Source organism: Sciurus carolinensis, chromosome 5, assembly GCF_902686445.1.
Source record: "Sciurus carolinensis chromosome 5, mSciCar1.2, whole genome shotgun sequence".
NCBI classification, from domain to species: domain Eukaryota; kingdom Metazoa; phylum Chordata; class Mammalia; order Rodentia; family Sciuridae; genus Sciurus; species Sciurus carolinensis.
The window spans coordinates 140,535,935-140,560,132 of NC_062217.1; the positions used below are offsets into that span (position 1 = coordinate 140,535,935).

The following is a 24,198-nucleotide window of genomic DNA, read 5'->3' on the forward strand; positions in this document are numbered from 1 at the left end:
CAGGCCACAAGGCTGATTCTTACCTATGTCAATCATATTTTTGGAAGACAAGATTCATTTGGAAGTAAAAGTTTTAACATATATTTTAAAAGTCTCATATAAAGCTGGGCACAGTGGCTAATACCTCTAATCTCAGCTGCACTAGAAGCTAAGACAGGAGGATCACAAATTTGAGGCCAGCTGCAGCAATTTAGCAAGTCCCTATCTTAACAACAACAACAAAAAAAAAAAATCGGGGGTGTAGCTCAGTGGTAAGAGTGCTTATGGGATAAATCCCCAGTGCCACTAAATACACACATATATAATAAAAAATAAATAAAAAGATGTAGTGGCACGCACCTGTAATCTCAGTGGTTCGGGAGACTGAGGCAGGAGAAATGCGAGTTCAAAGCTAGCCTCAGCAACAGCAAGACACTAAGAAAACTCAGTGAAACACTGTCTCTAAAATACAAAAAAGGCCTGGGGACATGGCTCAGTGGTTGAGTGCCCCTGAGATCAATCCCAGGTACCAAAAAACAAAAAAGACAAAAGATGTGGATGTGAGGATGTACCTAGTTGTAGAGCACCTTTAGATTCAATCCCTATTACCACCAAACTTTTTTTTTTTATTTTAAAAAATAAGAAATCTTATTTATATCTCAAACTTCTATTTTCCCCACTTGACTAATGTTCACTATAGGTACGACACCACAGAGAAAGAATTATTCATTCCCATCAACACTAGTGAGAACCAAACCACGTGAACAGCTCTTTGATCAGTTGAAAAAGAATCAGCCTGAGCTATTAATGATGACAAGTTGTTCAGAAAACAACAAAGAAGAAACAAATCAGGTAAAATTTAAAGCATCATAATTTTAGAATTCTGCTTTACTCTTGATGTGACTGATTTCTTTACCCTTCAAACCTGCCCTGCATCTCATAGTTATCTGACCCTTTTTTGTGATGATTTTTAAGCTGTTGGACTTAATCACTCATCTGACTTCTTATTTTAGGACATGAATGAAGAAAAGGCAGTTCTGGTGCAATACGTTGAAGAACCTCTAAATCAAGAGCCATCTGTAGATACCAGTGTGGATTGTTCTTCAAGTGGTGGGGTTCCATTTTTCCAGGTACCTGATTTTATAATTTCAGATAATCCTTCCACATCCCCCATAAGTCAGTCACTTACTATTCAGTAAAAAGGTGTTACTCTTGGTGTACAACAACACAGTTTTCAGTCACTCCTTTGAGATGACTTATTAACTTTTATGATTTAACTTATATACATAGTATGATATTTATAAGGGGTTTTCTATAGAATGAATAAAGGCAAATTTTTACTTACTCTACATACTTAGCTGGTAATTTTTAGCTATTACAATTATCCCCTTTCTGCTGCTGTGTTCAGAATGAATACAAAGAGTAGTTGTTTCTCCCTTCCTTCTACCTTTGATCTGGAAGACCTAGATCCTATATCTGCCCCTTAGATTTTGAAGATGTAAGCAGTTTTTAGAGTAAAGTTATGTGATATTAGTGATTTATCCTGCCTGAGGCCCTTTTGTTAACTATTCCTCTAAGTTTCCTGAGCTCCTCTGTGCCCTGATCCTATATAGTTAAATCCTATGACCTCTCCTTACCTCATTTTTAGCACTATTGGGAATATGGCACTGTGAATTGGCATCTTTCCCTCTATTTTGAAGATAGGAACATAGGCAAAAAAGAATTTCCTCATGTAAGACATTGATATCTACAGTTTATAAGTTAAAGTGCTGCCTCTGATAGGTGTTTGCTTGTATGTGTTTTTAATAGATCTGTAGGCCATTTTTTCCTCAAGGTGCAAACATTCTTTCTCTATCCCTGATTTAAACTGTTAAAGATTCTAGCAAAGATTCCCTTACATTCCTCTCTGTCTCAGGACAATTTCATCCCCAAATTCTACTACTTTTTGCTTTATTGTTTGCTTTTAAAGAACTATATTTCTTCTTTCTTGTACAGTTAGGAAAAGGGGAAAGATAGGAGAACCTTAGTGACCACTTAATCCCTGGTCAGAAATCCTTTAATTATTATTGTTTGTGGCATTTTAAAGGTTAGACTTAGTGACTTAGCTATGTCAAGGAAGTCCCTGCAGCACCGGAAAGGATTTGGGTTGGGTTTTAGATGTTTAGGTGAAATCTAGAGGTGATCTTTACTGTACTATCAGTCTCATGTGGGGTGTTTGCTGGATAAAATATGGTGATGTGGAGAATTTCTCTGGGTTTAAGACTTTTTTTTGCTTTATTTTTGCTGTGCTGGGGGTTGAACCCAGAGCCTGATATGTGCTAGGCAAATGCTCTACCACCAAGTTCATCCCCAGCCCTATGCTGGGTCTAAAACTTTAAAGTTGGTCTTAGCATCGAGGACTGAGTACACAATCAATGTCACCAGTATCTTTTTTTTGTTTTGTTTTGTTTTGTTAGTAGTACTACTGGGGATTGAATCCAGGGTACTCAACCACTGAGCTACATCTCCAGTACTTTTTACTTTTTGAGACAGGGTCTCACTAAGTTGCCAGGGTTGTCCTCAGGCTTGTGATCCTCCTGCCTTAACCTCTCAAGTGCTGGGATTATAGGTGTGTACCATTGTGCCCAATGATCACCAATTCTTTATGGGAAAGTAGGAGGATTCCAAAGAAATAAAACTCCCAAATAAGAAATGTGAAAGAAATTTTAGAAATAAGATACACCAAAGTTTTTTTTTTTTTCAACATTATAATTTTTTTGTTCATTTTAGATATACATGACAGTAGAGTATATTTTGATATGTTATCATATACATACATAGAGTATAACTTATTCTAATTAGGATTGCATTCTTTTTTTTTAAATTTATTTTTATTGTACACAAATGGGATGCATACTGTTTCTCTGTACATGAAGTAAAGGCATACCATTTGTGTAATCATACTTTTACATAGGATAATAGTGTTTGATTCATTCTGTTATTTTTTCCTCCCCCCCACCCCTCCCACCCCTCTTTTCCCTCTACACAATTCCTCTTTCCTTCATTCTTACCTCCTACCCACCCCCCACTGCGTGTCATCATCTACTGATCAGGGAGATCATTCGTCCTTTGGATTTTTGAGATTGGCTTATCTCATTTAGCATGATATTCTCCAATTTCATCCATTTGCTTGCAAATGCCATAATTTTATTATTCTTTATGGCTGAGTAATATTCCATTATATATATATAACACAGTTTATTTATCCATTCATCAATTGAAGGACATCTAGGTTGTTTCCACAATCTGGCTATTGTGAATTGAGCAGCTATGAACATTGATGTGGCTGCATTTCCGTAGTATGCTGATATTAAGTCCTTTGGGTATAGACCAAGGAGTGGGATATGGGTCAAATGGTGGTTCCATTCCAAGTTTTCTAAGGAATCTCCACACTGCTTTCCAGAGTGGCTGCATTAATTTGCAGCCCCACCAGCAATGTATGCGTGTACCTTTTCCCCACATCCTCGCCAACACCTGTTGTCGCTTGTATTCTTGATAATCGTCATTCTAATTGGGGTGAGATGGAATCTTAGGGTGGTTTTGATTTGCATTTCTCTTATTACTAGAGATGTTGAACATTTTTTCATATGTCTGTTGATTTTTTGTAGATCTTCTTCTGTGAAGTGTCTGTTCATTTCCTTAGCCCATTTGTCTATTGGGTTATTTGTATTCTTGGTGTAGAGTTTTTTGAGTTCTTTATAGATTCTGGAGATTAGTGCTCTATCTGAAGTATGATTGGCAAAGATTTTCTCCCACTCTGTAGGCTCTTTCTTCGCATTGCTGATAGTTTCCTTTGCTGAGAGAAAGCTTTTTAGTTTGAATCTATCCCAGTTATTGATTCTTGCTTTTATTTCTTGTACTATGGGAGTCCTGCTGAGGAAGTCTGATCCTAAGCTGACATGTTGAAGATCTGGACCTACTTTTTCTTCTATAATCTGCAGGGTCTCTGGTCTGATTCTGAGGTCCTTAATCCATTTTGAGTTTAGTTTCGTGCATGGTGAGAGATATGGGTTTAGTTGCATTCTATTGCATATGGATTTCCAATTTTCCCAGCACCATTCGTTGGGTTTTAGATGTTTAGGTGTTTAGATGTTTAGATGTTCTCCATTGCATATTTTTGGCACCTTTGTATTTTTGGGGGTTTGTGTCCGTGTCCTCTATTCTGTACCATTGATCTACCTATTTTGATACCAATACCATACTGTTTTTGTTACTGTTGCTTTGTAGTATAGTTGAAGTTCTGGTATTACGATACCCCCAGCTTCATTTTTCCTGCGAAGGACTGCTTTAGCTATTCTGGGTTTCTTATTCTTCCAGACGAATTTCATAATTGCTTGCTCTATTTCTGTAAGGTATGTCATTGGGATTTTAATTGGAATTGCATTGAATCTGTATAGCATTTTTGGTAGTATGGGCATTTTGACAATATTAATTCTTCCTATCCAAGAACATGGGAGATCTTTCCATCTTCTAAGGTTTTCTTTAATTTCTTTCTTTAGTGTTCTGTAGTTCTCATTGTAGAGGTCTTTCACCTCTTTTGTGAGATTGATTCCCAAGTATTTTACTTTTTTCGAGGCTATTGTGAATGGGGTAGTTTTCCTAATTATTCTTTCCAAAGATTCATCACTTATGTATAAAAATGCATTCGATTTATGTGCATTGATCTTATATCCTGCTACTTTACTGAATTCACTTATGAGTTCTAAAAGTTTTCTGGTGAAATTTCCTGGTTCCTCTATATAATCATGTCATCAGCAAATAGGAATAGTTTGAGTTCTTCTTTTCCTATTCATATCCCTTTAATTTCTTTGGTCTGTCTAATTGCTCTGGCTAGAGTTTCAAAGACAATGTTGAATAGAAATGATGAAAGGGGGCATCCCTGCCTTGTTCCAGTTTTTAGAGGGAATGTTTTCAGTTTTTCACCATTTAGAATGATATTACCCATGGGTTTAGCATAGATGGCCTTTACAATGTTAAGGAATGTTCCCACTATCCCTATTTTTTCTAGTGTTTTGAGCATGAAGGGGTGCTGTATTTTATCAAATGCTTTTTCTGCATCTATTGAAATAATCATGTGATTCTTGACTTTAAGTCTGTTGATATGGTGAATTACATTTATTGATTTCCAGATGTTGAGCCAACCTTGCATCCCTGGGATAAAACCCACTTGATCATGGTGCACTATCTTTTTAATATGTTTTTGTATGCGATTTGCTAAAATTTTGTTGAGAATTTTTGCGTTGATGTTCATTAAGGATATTGGTCTGAAATTTTCTTTCCTCGATGTGTCTCTGTCTGGTTTAGGTATCAGGGTGATATTGGCTTCATAGAATGAGTTTGGGAGGGTTCCCTCCTCTTCTATTTCATGGAATACTTTGAGAAGTATTAGAATGAGTTTTTCTTTAAAGGTTTTGTAGAACTCGGCTGAGAACCCATCTGATACTGGACTTTTCTTGTTGGTAGGCTTTTGATGACTTCTTCTATTTTATTGCTTGAAATTGGTCTATTTAAATTGTGTATGTCCTCCTTGTTCAGTTTAGGTAATTCATATGTCTCTAGAAACCTGTTGATATCTTCGAAATTTTCTATTTTGTTGGAGTATAGATTTTCAAAATAGCTTCTAATTATGTTTTGTATTTCAATCATGTCTGTTGTGATATTTCCTTGTTCATTCCGAATTTTAGTAATTTGGGTTTTCTCTCTTCTTCTCTTTGTTAGTGTGGCTAAGGGTCTATCAATTTTGTTTATTTTTTCAAAGAACCAACTATTATTTTGTCAATTTTTTGTATTGTTTCTTTTGTTTCAATTTCGTTGATTTCAGCTCTGAGTTTAACTATTTCCTGTCTTCTACTACTTTTGGTGTGGGTCTGTTCTTATTTTTCTAGGACTTTGAGCTGTAGTGTTAGGTCATTTATTTGTTGATTTTTTTTCTTCTTTTATTGAATGCGGTCCATGAAATAAATTTTCCTCTAAGTACTGCTTTCATAGTATCCCAGAGATTTTGATATGATGTTTCTTTGTTCTCATTTGCCTCTAAGAATTTTTTAATTTCCTTCCTGATATCTTCTGTTACCGTTCATCATATAATAGCATATTGTTTAATCTCCAGGTGTTGGAGTAGTTTCTGTTTTTTACTCTTTCATTTATTTCTAACTTCAATCCATTATGATCTGATAGAATACAAGGTAGTGTCTCTATCTTCTTGTATTTGCTAACATTAGCTTTGTGGCATAATATATGGTCTATTTTTGAGAAGAATCCATGTGCTGCTGAGAAGAAGTGTATTCGCTCTTTGTTGGATGGTATATTCTATATATGTCGGTTACGTCTAAATTATTGATTGTGTTATTCTGAGATCTATGGTTTCTTTGTCCAATTTTTGTTTGGAAGATCTGTCCAGTGGTGAGAGAGGCGTGTTAAAATCGCCTAGTATTATTGTGTTATGGTCTATTTGGTTTCTGAAATTGAGAAGGATTTGTTTGACATACATGGATGAGCCACTGTTTGGGGCATAGATATTTATGATTGTTATGTCTTGCTGATTTATGCTTCCCTTAAGCAGTATGAAATGTCCTTTTTTATCCCTTCTGACTAACTTTCCTTGAAGTCCACATTATCTGAAATGAGGATGGATACTCCAGCTTTTTTGCTGAATCCATGTGCATGGTATGTTTTTCCCCATCCTTTCACCTTTAGTCTGTGGGTGTCTCTTTCTATGAGATGAGTCTCTTGCAGGCAACATATTGTTGGATCTTTCTTTTTAATCCAATCTGCCAGTCTTTGTCTTTTGATTGATGAGTTCAGGCCATTAACATTCAGGGTTATTATTGAGATATGATTTGTATTCCCGGTCATTTGGCTCATTTCTTTTTTAGACACGACTTGGTTTCTCCTTTATTTGACAATTCCTTTAGGATAATTCCTCCCTTTGCTGATTTGCATCTTTGTTTTTCATCTCTTCCTCATGGAATATTTTGCTGAGAATGTTCTGTAATGTTCTGTAATGCCAGCTTTCTTTTTGTAAATTCCTTTAGCTTTTGTTTATCATGGAAGGATTTTATTTCATCGTCAAATATGAAGGTAAGTTTTGCTGGATATAAGATTCATGGTTGGCATCCATTTTCTTTCAGGGCTTGAAAAATGTTGTTCCAGGCCCTTCTAGCTTTTAGGATCTGGATTGAAAAATCTGCTGATATCCGTATTGGTTTCCCCCTGAATGTAATTTGGTTCTTTTCTCTCACAGCCTTTAAAATTCTGTCTTTATTTGGTATGTTAGGTATTTTCATTATAATGTGCCTTGGTGTGGGTCTGTTGTAATTTTGTGTGTTTGGAGTCCTATAAGCCTCTTGTACTTGATTTTCCGTTTCATTCTTCAGATTTGGGAAATTTTCTGATATTATTTCATTGAATAGATTGTTCATTCTTTTGGTTTGTTTCTCTAAGCCTTCCTCAATCCCAATAATTCTTAAGTTTGGCCTTTTCATGATATCCCATAATTCTTGGAGATTTTGTTCATGATTTCTTACCATCTTCTCTGTTTGGTCAACTTTGTTTTCAAGGTTAAATATTTTGTCTTCAATATCTGAGATTCTGTCTTCCAGGTGTTCTATCCTATTGGTTATGCTTTCTATGGAGTTCTTAATTTGGTTTATTGTTTCCTTCATTTCAAGGATTTCTGTTTGGTTTTTTTTCGATATCTCTACCTCTTTATTGAAATGATCTTTTGCTTCCTGTATTTGCGCTTTTAACTGTCAATTGGTGCGATCATTCAATGACTGCATTTGCTCTTTCATCTCATCATTCAATGCCTGCATTTGCTCTTTCATCTCATCATCGTTTGCTTCCCTGATCATTTTAATTATGTACATTCTGAACTCCCTTTCTGTCATTTCTTCTGCCATGCTGTTGTTGGATTTTATTGATGTAACATCTAGATTTGTTTGGGGCATTTTCTTCCCTTGTTTTCTCATATTGTTCAGGTATCAGTGGACTGCTGAGATATTGCAGATTTCCTCTTTTGACTTATAATGTCCCTGAAGATTTCTAGTATATCCTCTTAGCCTTCAGTAGCCTGAGGTCTTGGAGGGAGTTGATAATGTGGTGCTCCACTAGGAAGCTGCCTCTCTAGGGGTGGTGGCCTTCAGGTGGGGTATATTCCCTACTAGTGGGCAGAGGTGCCTCCAATTGTTGACCAATGTGTCGGGGTTTCTAGAGCCCCCGGCCTTAGACATGGTCAAGATGGCGCCTGACGCTGAGCCAAAAGCGGCCAGCTATACAGTAAACAACCAGCGAATTCCAATGATTGGCTAGTTAACGATGTGATTAGAGCATGCCCCCCCCTCGTGTACCCATCCTGTGCCTGCAGCTGTCCGCGTTTATCTCGTGTACTCTCCCCTGATTGGTTGAAGTGTATATAAGCTTGGTAACCTCCTGGGTGCAGGGCGGCAGTAGCTGAAGCCGGGAGTAGAAGGGAGCGCGAGCGAGGGCGAGAGCCGAGAAGCGGAAGAAGCGGCCGGAGCGGGCGAGAACCGAGCGGGAGAAGAGTGGAGTGCAGGAGAGGGAAAGAGAGCGAGAGAAAGGGACAGAAAGGAAAGGAAGGAAAGGAAGACTGTGCACAATAAACTTCCAAAGCTTCAGACGTTTGCCGTGTCTCTCTCTGCGGGCAGAGGGGACGTGACACCAATGGTCATCCAAAGGGGAACTAGACTGCGGGCTGAGGCAAGGCCTGTTTGGGCCTGTGTCTGTGGTTTTACCATCCTTGTGGGAAAACCTCACCTGACAGGGAGGACTCATCCGGTGGGGAGGTCTCGCTGGTCAGTTCTCCTCCTAGAGGTTCCCCTCAATACACAACTACCACCTGGACTGGGCAGCCTTCCTCTGCAACATTCCTAGGGGCCCGGACCTACCTCCTGGGCCTGGAAGCCTCTCCCTGCACAGATGAGTCTCCTTAGGCTGCCCCTCCTCAGAGAAGCTGCCTGCAGTCCTGGAACCTTCGCACCGCCCCTTAGCTTGTCTCTGTGGGGCTCTTCCACCATGAAGCCGTCTTGGGCCTGGGACTGTGCTCTGCACCTAATCGCCTGGCTGTGTGGTCCCTCCTCTGAGCCGCCACCTGGAGCCCCGGTGCAGTCACTCCGAGTCCAAGCGACCTGCCACACGCCTCCTCCTCCGAGCAGCCTCCCGGTGTTCTGGTGCAGTTGCTCTGAATCCAAGCAACTCGCTGCACAGGTTCTCCTCCAAGCAGCCGCCCAGAGCTCAGGTGCAGTCACTCTGAGTCCAAGCGACCCACCGCACTCCTGCTCCTCCGGGCAGCCACCTGGAATTCCGGTGCGGTCGCTCTGAGTTCAAGCAACTTGCCCGCCACGGCCTCCTCCTCTGGTAGCCACCTGGTGTTCCGGTGCGGTTGCTCTGAGTCCAAGCAACTCGCTGCATGCCTCCTCCTCTGGGCAGCTGCCCGGAGCCCCAGTGGGTTGCTCTGAGTCTAAGTGCTGTGCTGAGCGGCCTCCTCTACGATGCTCCCAGTTGTCCCAGTTCACTGCTCCAGCGGGGGGAGGGGTGTCTCGTTGGGCAACTCTGCTTCACAAAGTTCCCTGCGTTCCGGGAACCACCCCATCCAGGACGCCTCCCCAACGGGAGAGACTCACCCGGCGGCTTTGAGTTGGTCCCAAGTCTCTCAATATCTCCTCTTCTTGAATTCTGAGTCCTGGAGCAACATGAAATGCAGCCACCCTCTAGTCCGCCATCTTGAAAAACCAGGATTTCATTCTTGTGGTTGTACATGATGTGGAGTTACACAGGTTGTGTATTCATATATGAACATAGGAAAGTTATGTGCAATTCATTCTACTGTCTTTCCTATTCCCATCCTCCTCCCTTCTCTTCATTTCCTTTTGTCTAATCCATTGAACTTCTATTCTCTTTCTCCCATCCCCACCCCATTGTGTGTTAGCATATCAGAGAACATTCGGCCTTTGTTTTTTTGGGATTGGTTTATTTCACTTAGCATGATGGTCTCTTTACCATCAGATACCATAATTTCATTCTTCTTTATGGCTGAGTAATATTCCATTGTGTATATACCACATTTCCTTCATCCCTTCATCTGTTGAAGGGCATCTAGATTGGTTCCATAGATTAGCTATTGTAAATTGAGCTGCTATAAACATTGATGTGGCTGTGTCACTGTAGCATGCTGATTTAAGTCCTTTGGGTATATGCTAAGGAGTAGGATGATTGGGTCAAACGGTGGCTCCATTCCAAATTTTCTGAGGACTCTTCATACTGCTTTCCAGAGTGGTGCACCAATTTGCAGTCCCACCAGTAATTTATGAATGTACCTTTCCCCTGCCCCATCCTCACCAACATTTATTGTATTCTTAATAATTGCCATTCTGACTAGAGTGAGATGGAATCTCAGTGTAGTTTTAATTTGCATTTCTGTAGTTGCTAGAGATATTGAACATTTTTTCATATATTTGTTAACGGATTGTATTTTTGCTTTTGTGAAGTGCATGTTCAGTTCTTAGCCCATTTATTTATTGGGTTATTTGCTTTTTTAGTGTTAAGTTTTTTGAGTTCTTTATATATCCTGGAGATTAATGTTCTGTCTGAGGTGGCAAAGATTTTTCTCCCATTCTGTGGGCTCTTCTTCACATTCTTGATTGTTTCCTTTGCTGTGAAGAAAGGTTTTAGTCTGATACTATTTCATTTATTGATTCTTGATTTTACTTCTTGTGCTTTAGGAATCTTGTTGAGGAATTCAGTTCCCTAGTCATCATGATGGAGATTTGGGCCTACTTTTTCTTCTAGTAAATGCCCAGTCCTTGATCCACTTTGAATTGAGTCTTGTGCAGGGTGAAAGATAGGAGTTTAATTTCATTTTGCTACATATGGATTTTTAGTTTCCCAGCACCATTGTTGAATAGGCTGTCTTTCCTCCAATATATGTTTAATGTGCCTTTATCTAGTATGAGATACTTCATATACCAGTGGTGTCTCTGGATACACTAAAGTTTCTTAAGTAGCCCATATACCAACTTCTCTGACAAAAATGAATTGATTTTTATAAATAATAATAAATCCTTGTTTCCCTCAGCAGGGTATCTCAGCAGCACTATTTATATTTAAAACTGGATAATTTTGTTGTTGTATGTAGTTGTATGATGTTTAGTAGCATTTGTGGCTTCTACCCACTAGAATTCAGTAGCACCCACTTCCTACTTGTAACAACCAAAAACATTTCCAGACATTGCCACCTGTCCCTTGGGTAGAAAAATCAGCCTTTGTTGAGAACCACTCCCTACAGTAAAATTTACAATTTTGTCTTAGAAAATAATGCAGAAAACTAATATTTCTTTTATCTAGCTCCTTCCATTAGGGATAATACAAAGAGGGATTCACCTGTACTTGCCAGAAATAGAGTTTGATCAAATTTATATTGAACTTTTTCTGAAATTTTCCATACTTAAGCTTTCATGCCTACAACCCAGCGAACTTTGAAATTAAAATATAGTTAATGTGTATAAAACATTATATTATACTGACTTAATTTCTCCTCTTAAATCCACAGCATAAAAAATCACATGGAAAAGACAAAGAAAACAAAGGCATTAACCCAGTGGAGAGGTCTAAAATGGAAGAATCTACAGAGCACTTTGTTACAAAGAGCAGATTACCATTACGAGCCCAGATAAATCTTTAGTTAACTTGAGAATTGAGATTATTTTTTAAGAAAAATCAAAAATAAAACCTGAAACCCTAGAACTTGAGCCTTGTGTACAGATCAAAAAGGAATAGAATATGTCAAGACAGTACAGTAAGTGTAGTTGAATTTAATATCTATTTTTTGGTCATCCCTATAATTTCTATATATTAAATTGGGTTTCATTTGGGATTTGCATTGAGTAAATGTGTTTCTAGCTTTTCATATAAAGTAGACTTTCTACAACAAATGAAAAGTATTTTTCTTGTACATTATTAAATATAGAACATACAGGTACTGTGTTGTACTAGGTTTGAACTTACATAGATAAATACTTGGCCTTGGAAGGGACCAACTCATTTATTTTCTTAAGACCTAGTTAAGTCTATTATTTTCTTGCCTCTTCCATAAACTATTTTCCCTTCTCCTTAGTTCACTTTCTCCCTTTTCATTCATCACCAAACCATATGTTGAACTATAAAATTTCCTTTCTTATTATGAGAAACCCAGAATTTTACCCAGAAATCTTAAACATTTTTCAGTGATTATGTGTAAAATTACTGTCAGTGATAAACATAACCCTGGCAGTATCCCTTCCTTCAGGGATACTTTAATTGGTTTTCCCTAGCTATGAAAGCATGTCATTCCTTTATTAGCCCCACACAAAAATCAGATTCTCTGGAACATAAATTGCTATTACAGGAGAACTGCCTAGAATTCTGATTCATGGCTTTGAGGCCCCATCCTAAGGCCTATGTCTTTTGGAGGAGGTCACTGTGATTTAAAGAATTTTCAGAATTATCAGTTATGACTAAAATTTATATTCTTTTGCTTATCTTTTTGTTGTTCTTTGTATATAATAAAGTATGTATATATATATTTTTTTCTTTGTTGGAATCTTAACCTTTAAAAGAACCCTGGCATTTTTGATCTGGTGACCATATTTTAACATGAAGAACCAGAGCATGTAAAAGGAATTTTGTGTCCACACCAAAGTTTAGTGTGTACATTTTAGAAAAATGACTTTGATAGCAAGGTAAAACCATGCCATATTGGAGAATTAGAAAATTTGCTACTTTGAGGAATGACGTTTACCTTGCAGAAGTATTAATTATTTTAGTAAAAGTAAAGGATATAATTTTTCTGCCAACAGGTGTTAACATAAGCTATGATAATATCTAATAAACTGCCATTGGAACATCCATAATTAATAAATTTGATTTCCTCATTAACTTGCTTGCCTTATAATTTCTTATCTGGCAATTATTGAGTTTAGCAAACTGCCTTAGAACTACTAATATGAACTTCTACATAGGTACCACCAAGGAATAATATCCCTGGTAAACATGCCAAGCTTCCAGTTACATTCCAAGGGGCTATTCCTTAGGTGTAAGATTAATGAGAAATAGACTGCACACATGGCCTGAAGTCCAGCTTTAAATCATCTCATTCCATTCCATTTTAAATTTATTTGTGAATGTTAATGTACCTAATTTAACTGCCTGACAGAAGGGGGAAAAATCCATAAAATGTTAACATCCAGAGCCATAAATTAGCTGTCCAAATTTACATATACAATGTTAGGCACTCAAAAAATAAGCAAGAGTTGCATCCACTAAAATGACAGAGTATTGTAATCCCAGCAAATCAGTAGCCTGAAGGAGGAGGAGGATCAATAAGTTTGAAGCTAGCCCAGGCAACTTAGTGAAACCCTGTCTCAAAAAAATAAAAAGTGGGACGTAGCTTGGTGGTAGCCTCCCATGGGTTCAGTCCCAGGACTGTTATTAAAAGGTGTGACTGGGGGAACATGGGCATGTTCCTTCACAGAAACAATGAAAAAAATCAAGCAAAAACATTGAGAAACAATGTCCTAACTGGGAACAATTGAAGGTTTGTAGCTACCAAGCGTATGCCAAGAAGAGGGCAATCCTGAGAAACAGCAGGAAAGCATTGTGGTATTTTACGTGGTCTTCACCATCCCCTCCCCGTCTCAAAGTCTCTTCAGTAGTCCTGAGAAAGGCAGCCCACATTCTCCTCAGGGGTTCCTGATGGTCCCTGGTAGCTAGGAAGCAGAGAGGCTTTTTTCTCAAAAGATTGTTCTAATTTGAGACAACTGAAGGACATGCTAGGACACTGATTTTGTGTCACTAACTCAAAACTCAAGGTAGGAAAGTGGCAAGCATTTCTCAAAAACAAGACAAATGAACAACCCACTGCCACCTGGGGCCAACAGGTACAGTTGAACGAAGAAAGAAATGCCTAAAGCCTGAGCAGAAAAGCAGTGGGGAGAATTTCTTAGGGAAATGGGGTCATCCAAAGCGCCCACATAAGCTGGGGCACCTAGGAAGCTACATGCCCATGGTGAGTTGCAGTGAGAAAGACCTGAGACGTCGGCTCTCTAGGCTGTGTAAGCAAGAAGTAAAGGATACAGCAGATTTTAAATGGCCTGGCTAAGCACTGAAGGTGCAGGCCATTACAGCCAAGATACAAATCTAGGAGGGTTTTTTCTTGTTTTATTTATATTTTGGGTGACTGGTCTTCAAGGAAATCTGTCAACACATTAGCTGAACATAAGCAAAAAGAAGAGAGCTTAGAGACCACATAAGAAAAAAAAAAAAAACTACAAAAACAGCTTAGAGCCTGGTGTGGTGGCGCATGCCTGTGATCCAGCGACTCTGGAGGATCATGAGTTCAAAGCCAACCTCAGCAAAAGTGAGGTCTCATAAGCAACTCGGTGAGACTCTGTCTCTAAAAATAAAATACAAAATAGGGCTGGGATATGGCTCAGTAGTTTGAGTGTCCCCAAGTTCAATTCCTGGTACCAAAAAAAAAAAGCTTAGAAAAGTCACTAGGCCACCTTAACCCACAGCAAACAACAAAGTCATTGAGAACTGAAGAATATGATTTCCAGAATTATTGCATTAAAGATTCAAAATGCTCACCTTTCAACAAAATGATGCGTGTAAATAAAGCATGACCCATTCACAGAAGAAATAAACTCTGAGAAAGTATGCATTGGACTTGTATTTTTTTTTTAATTCCACAAGTGATATTTCTTTAAACTTTTAAACATAAGTAAAACCTAAAAATTACACATTTATGGAGTACCATGTGATATTTCAATACATGGTTGCATTGTGTAATGTTTAATACCAAGTTAAACATATCTATGTCCTCAATTTTTTTTCTATCTTTCTTTTTTTCTTTTTTCTTTCTTTTTTTTTTTTTTTTCTTGTACTGGGGATTGAACCCAGGGGCATTTTACCACCGAGCTACATCCTCAGCCTTTTTTATTTTTTATTTTGAGTCAAGGTCTAAGTTGCTTAGGGCCTCGCTGAGTTGCTGAAGGATGACCTCAAACTTGCAATACTATTACCTCAGCCTCCCAAGTCACTTACATGACAAGTGTGCACAACTGCACCCAGCCAATTATCATCTCCTTATAGTGAAACTATTCCAAACCCTTTCTTCTAGCTTCATTGAAATGTACAGTATAATATTGTTATCTTTTGTCACCCTACTGTGCAATAGCACATTTTAACTTCTTACTCCTATCTGTACTAGACAAAAATTTTAAGCAACTATCTCAAATATATTCAAAGAGCTAAAGGAATCCAGGAAAGCAATGTCTTAACAAATAGAGAATATCAATAAAGAAACTATAAAAAGGAGCTGGACAAATTAGGAGCTGAAAAGTACAATAATGAGTGAAAAAGAATCACTAAAGGGTTCCAAGAGCAGATGTGAGCAAGCCATAGATACAGCAGAAAGAATCAGTGGAGCTCAGACTAGGTTGTTAGAAATTATCCAACAAGAGACCTGTGGTGTACCACCAAACATATCAATATTTGCAAAATTGGAGTTCAAGGAGAAAAGAGACAAAGGGACAGAAAGTTGAAGTAATGGCCCCAAACACTTCAAATTTGTTAAAATTTTTGAATATACACATCCAAGAAGTTTATCAAATTCCAAACAGGATAAATTCAGAAGATATCCATGCCATCAAAATAATCACAAGAAAAATGCAACTCAAAACCACAGAGAGACCCCTTCACATTCATGAGAATGAACTTCACCAAAAAATACAGAAAAAGGTCAAGTGTTGGAGAAGCTTTTGGGATAGGGGAACCCTTGTGGGTTGCTAGTAGGAATGTAAAATGATTTGGCACTGTGAAAAAAGGTGAGTCCTAAAATCATTAGGATTGCCCAGCAATTTCACTCCTAAGTACCTGATACGAGAAAATAAAACCTGCATCCACACAAAAATCAGGACAAATACAGCAGCACCATTTACAACAGCCAAATGAACAACCCAAATGCCTATCAGTGTATGAACGGCTAGACAAAATGTGACATATATTTGTGATGCATTACTCAGCCATAAAAATTAAGTACTGGTACAGGCTATTATGTGGAAGAAACTCAAAAACATTGTGCTCAGTAAACTAAGACAAAAGTTCACACATTGCATGATTCCATTTTTATGAAATATTCAGAACAGGTAACTCCATAGACCAGCGAATTGGGAGGGTTGGGGTTGTGGCTCAGTGAGGGCACTCACCTAGCACGCATGAGGCCCTGGGTTCGATCCTCAGCACCACATTAAAAAAAACAAAATAAAATAAAGGTATTGTGTCCACCTACAACTTAAAAAAAAGGAAAAAAGAAACAGCGAATTGATTTGGAACCAAGTCTGGAGTGACGCAATTATTGGGGAATGATTGCCTAACATGGTTTTCTTTAGAGTATTGAAAATGTGTTAGAAATAGGTAGAATTGGTAACTGGAAAACACTTGGATATATTAAGAGTCTTATGCTTTACCAACTGAGCTACCCAGGCACCTTATTAAACAAATTAAATGCCACTGAATTATAAACTTTAAAATGGTTGCCTTTATGTAATATGAATTTCATTTAAAAAGTCATTCAAAATATAAATGGCATCAAAATTAAAGACTAAACATCAATATTGTTGGCAAATTTAATTAGCGAATTAAAAAAAATTAAATGGTACAATTTAAAAAATGTGTGCCCATAAAACTTAGTTGTTTTCAGCTATTTTAAGTGTATTTGAAGAGCTAAAGAAACCATGTTTGTTTATGTAATCAAGAAAAGCATGAGATTGAAGGTTCTTAAAAAAATAAGAAAATAATGTCTCAACAAATAGAGAATATCAATAAGGAAATAGAAATTATAGGAACCAAATGGAAATTCTGGAGTTGAAAAGTGCAATAACTAGCAGGGGGTAGGGGCACATGCTTGTAAACCCAGTGACTCTGAAGGCTGAGGCAGGAGGATTGTAAATTTGAGGCCAGCCTCAGCAATTCAATCGATACCCAGTCTTAAAAAATAAAAAGGGCTGGGGGTGTAGCTTAATACACCCCTGCGTTCAATTCTCAGTACAAAAAAAAAAAAAAAAAGTAAAAAAGTGCAGTACCTGAAGTAAAAAATTCTGTAGACAAACTCGAGCAGATCTGATTAAGCCAGACAAAGACTCAGCAAACTTGAAAATAGGTCAGCTGAGATTGACCCAGAAATAGAAAAGAAGAAAGAAGAAAAGTTCTGAGCGTTAGTGACCTATGGGATATCGTCATCTGATGTGTACCAACTTACACACAATGGGAGTCCTAGAAGACGAAAAAGGGACAGGATATTTGAAGAAACAATGAAAACCTCTTAAATTTGTTGGAAAACATTAATCTATATATCCAAGAAACTCATCAAAGCCCAAGAAGGACAAACTCAAAAAGATCCACATATACACATCATAATTCAACTATCAAAACCCAAAGAAAGCCTGGGGTTATGACTCACTGGTAGTGGGCTTGCCGAGCACACATGAGGCACTGGGTTCGATCCTCAGCACCACATAATGAATAAATTAATTAATTAATTAAAGATATTAAAAAAAAGAGAATCTCAGAGAGACAACAGCAAGTCATCACATGGATCTTTCAGAAGATTAACAACTGATTTCTCATCACAAATCATGGAGGTCAGAAGTCCATGAGAAGACATTTAAAGTGCTGAAAGAAAACTATTGTCAACCAAAAATTCTACACCCAACAAAACTATCCTTCAAAAATGAAGGAGACTATAAATCTTTCCAAGAAAAACAAAACAGATAATTTGGCATTAGGAAACCTGTCACACAAAAAATATTAAAGGGAGGTCATCGTGATGAAATGAAAAAACACTAGAAGTAACTTGAGTCCATGTAAAAAAACCAAAGAACACTGGTTAAGGTAACTAGGTTAATAAAAGGTGATATAAATATATTTTGTTTATAGTTCTTTTTCCTCCTTTCTGATTTAAATAGCAACTGCATATAGCTATCAAATCTGTGTCATGCATGTATGAATATATAATTTGCATGGCAACACCACAGAAGGGGGAAGAGGACAGCTATATATGAGCAAGATTTTGTACACTGTTGATATTAAGTTGGCATTAATCTGAACTAGATTTTATTTCACAATTATAATCCTTGCAAACAAAAGGAAATGACTCAAGATATGTATATATAAAGAAAATAAATGACAGAAGAGTTAAAATGGAACATAAGAAAATATCTAATATACAAGAGAATAGCAGATATGGCAACCATGGAAAATAGTGGAAAAAAAGGAGAGGAAACAGCAAAATGGCAGACATAAATCCTTCCTTAATAGTAAATACCTTAAATGGATTGAACATGCCAATCAAAAGTGAGAGACTGGTAGAAGGGATTTTAAAATATATGATCCAGTAGCTCAGAGGCCACTGGGTACACAAGGCTCTGGGTTCAATCCTAGCACCACAAAACATAAAAACAATCCAACTATATGCTGCTTATAAGTGGTACACTTTAGATTCAATGTCAAAAATATGTTGAAAATAAAAGATTAGTAAAAAAATACTGTGTATATGGTAACCAAAAGAAACGTAGTGGCTATTCTAATATTCTCCAAAATAGATTCTAAGACAAAAATTCTTACTAGGTATAAAGAGGAACTTTTCCTTCTTTCTTTTTTAAAGATGGGGTGTCACTCTGTTGTCCAGGCTAGTCTCAAATTTCTGGAGTCAAATGATCCTCCCACCTCAGCCCACTGAGTGCTGGGGTTACAGGTGCACACCACTGTGTCCAGAAAAAGGGACATATTTTAATGATAGAAGGACCAATTCATCAGTAAGATGTAGCAATTATAAAGCATATGTAATTAACAGCCCAAATGCTCCAAGCAAAAACTGACACAACTGAAAAGAATAACAGTTGGAAACTTCAATTTGTTACTTTTCATAATAGAACAAATAGCAGGTCAAGAAAGAAATAGAGGGCTGGAGTTGTGACTCAGTGGTAGAGCACTTGTCTACCATGTACGAGGCATTGGGTTCAATCCTCAGCACCAAATAAAAATAAATAAATAAAGGGATTGTGACCATCTACAACTAAAAAATGTTTTTAAAAATTAAAAATAGAAAATAGAAAAATAAATAGAAAACTGGAACAATATGCCAATTAGAACTAACAGATGTGGAAAGAAAAAAGAAAAGGAAAATAGATACAATAAAATGGGGGAAAAAAAGACCTAACAGATATATTTATAGAACACTTCATCCACAGTAGCAGAGCATACACTCTTCTCAAAAGGATAAGGAGCATTCTGGGATAGACCATATGTTAGGTCATAAACATATGAAACATGGCTCAGGACCTGAAATCAGGTTGTTCAATCAACAATGGAATGAAATTAAAAATTGACAACAGACAGATATTTGAGAGATTCACAAATATGTGGCAATTAGATGACATACTCCTAAATAACCAGGTGTTCAAAAAAGAAATCATTAGGGAAATTAGAAAGTACTAAAGAATGAGAACAAATTATACAGCACATCAAACTTACAGGATACAACTAAAGCAGTGCTTCAGAGCGAAAAAGAAAGGTCTCAAATAAAAAACCTAAAGTTTCTCCTTAAGAAACTATAGAAAAAGAGCCAGAGGTGATACATGCCTATAATTCCAGCAGTTCGGGAGGCTGAGTCAGGAGGATCACAAATTCAAGGACAGCCTCAGCAATTTAGCAAGGCCCTCAGCACCTTAGTGAGACCCTATCTCAAAAATAAAAAGGGGTGGATATGTAGCTCAGTGGTAAAACACCCCTGGGTTAAATCTCCAGTAGGAAAAGGGGAAGGGAAGGGGGGAAGGGATTAGGGGAAGAAGAAAGAAGCTAGAAAAAAGAAGAGCAAAACTTGAAACCCAAAGGAGATAATAAAAGATTATTAGACAGCTTGGTGTGGTGGTAAAGACCTGTAACCCCAGTGACCTGGAAGCTAAGCCAAGAGAACTCCAAGTTGGAGGAGGTCAACCTCAGCGACTCTATCTCAAAATTTTAAAAAGGGCTGAGGATGTAGCTCAGTGGTAGAGGGCCCCTGAGTTCAATGCCCAGTACTGCAAAAAAGAAAAAAAGAAGAGAAAGAAAACTGACTGTATATCTAATAAAAGTATTTTCTTTGAATGATAAGGAATTAAGTGCTGGATCAAATCTGGGGCCTTGTGCATGCTACGCAAGCACTTTACCACTGAACTACATCCCAACCCCTCCTTTTTTATCTTACTTAGAGACAGGGTCTTGCTAAATTGCTGAGCTGGCCTCAAACTACCTTAGCCTCCCAAGAAGCTGGGATTACAGGCACGTGCTACCACCCCTGGCAGTTCATGTGTCTTAAAAAAATGAAAATTGATCTTGGCATCATGCAACTGTCAATGACAATTAAAAGAAATGGTAAAGGGGTTCATTAAGCAGAAAAAAATAATTCCAAATACCATCTCAGAAATGTAGAAAAGAATGAAGAGCAATGGAAAATAGAAATGCACTGGAAAAAGTAAATTAATCACTCTAAAACAATAACAATGTTTGTAGAGTCTAAAATTCATATGAAATTAAAACTTGCAAGAATAATCCATAAGATGGAAAAGGGCAAGAGTTTTTAAGCTCCTCTGGTTGTCAGGAAGGTGGTAAAGTTTCTAATTTATATTAGACTTTGGTAAGTATAAAATAAATTTAGACGTTGATGAGTAAAATTTTAATTACCTCAGATAACCATTGAAAGAATAGTAAAAGAATATAAAACTAAAGTTAATACAGAGATAAAATGGAATTACACAAAATAATCCAAAAGGAGAGAAAAAAGATGAATGCAGAACACACAGAAAGGACATCTAGAAAACAATATATAAGAGGGTAGATTTTAAACCATATATGTCCAATTATGCTAAATCTAAATGGTAAAATAATTCAAGTTAAAAAGCAAAGATTATAAAAATGGGATTAAAAAGAAATTCAACTATTGCCTACAAGAGTCAACTTTTGCGGGGAGGGGTTGGGGAGGTACTGGGGATTGAACTCAGGGGCACTCAACCACTGAGTCACATCCCAAGGCCTATTTTGTATTTTATTTAGAGACAGGGTCTCACTGAGTTGCTTAGGGCCTCGCCGTTGCTGAAGCTGGTTTTGAATTTGCGATCCTCCTGCCTCAGTCTCCCGAACTGCTGGGATTACAGGTGTGCGCCACTGCGCCCAGCGAGAGTCAACTTTTACAAAGATATTCGAAGTTCTTCCAATAACAGTGCAGTTGAGGGCTGGGATATAGAGTGCTTGCCTAACGCATGCGAGACTCTGGGTTTGATACCATCACCCAACACTGCAAAACAACAAACAACCACAGAGTGACAAGAAGTAGTACTGAAAGTAAAAAACATTTAATTTATAGATGGTAAAAGTCAATCTTCTAGGAAAACATAACACTGCAAGCAACTAATATCATTAAAACATACACAGCAAAAGTGCACGGGACTAAATAGAGAAGTAAGTAAAAAGCTAGCATGGGGGCTGGGGCTATAGCTCAGTGGGTAGAGGGCTCGCCTCACAAGCACAAAGCCCTGGGTTCAATCCCCAGCACCGCAAAAAAAAAAAAAAAAAAAAGCTAGAACAGACTAAGAAAACTTTGTTGCCCTTGTTTTACTCATGGCACTGCCCCCAAATGTCCTTCCTCTTTTAGCTATCTTCTATATTTTCTAGTTCCTTGCCCACCCAAAGACTTTCCTGGTCTTCATGGTTACCTTCCTTGCCTTCCAAGTATACATCCCCATTGTGCACTTGAAAAACCTAAGAAAATAAGTATTTGAGCTGATATCCTGTTAATCTGACCTAACTTCCTTATTCAAAAGCTTTTGTTTTGAAGGAAACCTAAAACCTTGCTGCTACACCTTGGCTTGGCAAAATAGCTAATGAAGCAGGTGGCTTTTGCTCAGCAGAAGCACCAGTGGCAGATCTGACTGGGGACGTTCCCCCTTACTGTTGTTACTCTCATGAATTATACATGAGTTGGCTGGATAAGTCAAAATTAAGACAGTAGAAACAAAATCAATTATCCTTTTAGAATCACTCTGATGTTTCTTTTTATCAACAGGACTAAACGATGAATTGATAAACCTAATAATCTTACCTTGAATCTTCTGCAAAGACAAATAATGAGCCTATATCATATCCTTTGTATGAAAAAATGACTTAATTAAAATAAAATCTTCCATAATTGAAATATTATGTATTATAATAACATTACACATAATACATACTTGAAATAACTTATAGTATAATGATTACATTTTTTTCAAATAAAGTGATAGAAATCAAATTTATTTTAATAATTTTGCATATACAACTATATACACTTATGTGCCTGATTATAATAGACAACATAATTTTCATATATATTTAGATTTGATTTTAAGAGTTTTGCTTTTTTTTCCTTTTTCTTTTGTGGAGACTTCCTGTTTTTCACTTTAGTATCTAAGCTGACCCATGAGTGCACATTCAGGGACTAGAGATAGCTATGGGCTTCTTGTTCATAAAGTCTCTTGCATGTGTTACCATTGCTGAACCAATAGCAAAGGGTCTCTGGAGCCACAGAAATCCCTTACTTGAGATTAAATCCTTGCTTCACTGTTTATTACCTCTGTGCCTTTGCACAAGTTGCCTAACCTCTCTGGATCTATTTCCTCATTTGTAAATGGAATTATTATCTGCTGGATTCTCAAAATGTAGCAAAAGTTTCTGAGGCTACCAGGCTTGAAGGTAGGTTGAAAATAATGAGCCTGTAGTCCCACTGTAGCTGGTCTCATGTCAATTCCAAGGCTGGAACTCCACGTGATAACTTCCTCTCTACCTCCACAATCAGGGCTCCTGAAGACCACGAAAGGGAAGGGCCTTATCCACTCTAGCTCAGTGCCACCAGTCATTAAAGTTCAGGAAAAGTTGCTTTCCATCCTGACCACTGTCAGTCATTACTGCTGTTGCAGTCACCACAGCAATGCCACAGTCATCGCCGCGAATATTGTTGCTCCTGTCTATGTCTCTTATATCCTCATTTCCTCTGAGAATTCTTCCATATTCCACTCCACTTGATATTCACCTTACCACCTAGAGAAACATAATGGATTCTTTCTCCCTAGAAGCCCAGAAAGCCCCTTATACACAAAGCTGGGCTTTCAGTCTGCATACTCCTGCTGGGGTGACGGTGACCCACACGTGATGTTGCCTAGCTGGTGTCAGGAACACTGCTGGGTGCTGAGGGGACAGGGATGACCAAGACACAGTGCTCTTCAAGAACCATTAGTCCAATGGTGCCCCCTCTAGTCTTGGGGACTATTCCCTATTTTCTTAAATTCAGTACCCCCAAATCAATCTGGGCACTCGTCTGCTTTTTTCCTTTTTTAAGCTATTTCTGCTTTAACCATTCAACCCCTTCTTCTTTCTACTTTCCCTCCTCCAGACCTCAAATGTGACTCTTCCCTTTCTAGCTTGAGTGACTAAGTGGTTGGAGATACCCACAATCAAGGGAGGGAACCCATGAGGAACCAGTCAGAACAATCTTCAAACTATCGAAGACTTAGGAAATGTACAAACCTATCCCTGTTGTTGGCTTGTTTTTCCTCAACAAAAGTCATGCACGACAGTTTTTTGCATAGTTTATGAGGTAAAAAAAATAATTCAACCAAAACCCTTTTGTCCTTCAAATTCGGAGAAGGAAAAATGGGCTGAAGTTATAGCTATTGTTCTGCCACCAGGCAAAATTCTTGTCCCCTCAAACAGAGGAGAGTTGAGAACTTACTGGTTTGGGCATGGAGCTAAACCTTTTAAAAGCAGTAGTACATTTAATTCTCACATCCATATGATATAGGTGTGATTATTAGCCTGGCATTTTTGTTTAAGGCTAAAATCAAAACAAAACAACAATACAAAACACAGATTGAGAGAGAACACTACCTTCTATGACTATATATAAAGATTACACAAAATGTCCAGATGCTAAGTGAAGAAACATAAGATTAGAATGTTGTCCCTGGATATCCAGCTCCTCCCGGCTCTACTGACTACAGAATTTTGAGTATCAGTTTCATTGCATTTCTAATCCATGAATCTTCATGTTATGTGTTCACT

The 24,198-nt window shown here is 37.8% G+C and overlaps 1 protein-coding gene across 1 annotated transcript in view; it reads left to right on the forward strand.

Annotated features, from left to right (window-relative positions):
* Positions 1-12,937, forward strand: part of Kif11 (kinesin family member 11) — a 66,680-nt gene extending 53,743 nt beyond the window's left edge. The window contains 3 exon segments of the mRNA XM_047551935.1: positions 680-831; positions 993-1,109; positions 11,585-12,937. Coding sequence (XP_047407891.1) covers positions 680-831; positions 993-1,109; positions 11,585-11,716 — 401 coding nt within the window. The 3' untranslated portion in view covers positions 11,717-12,937.
* The last annotated feature ends 11,261 nt before the right edge of the window (positions 12,938-24,198 follow it).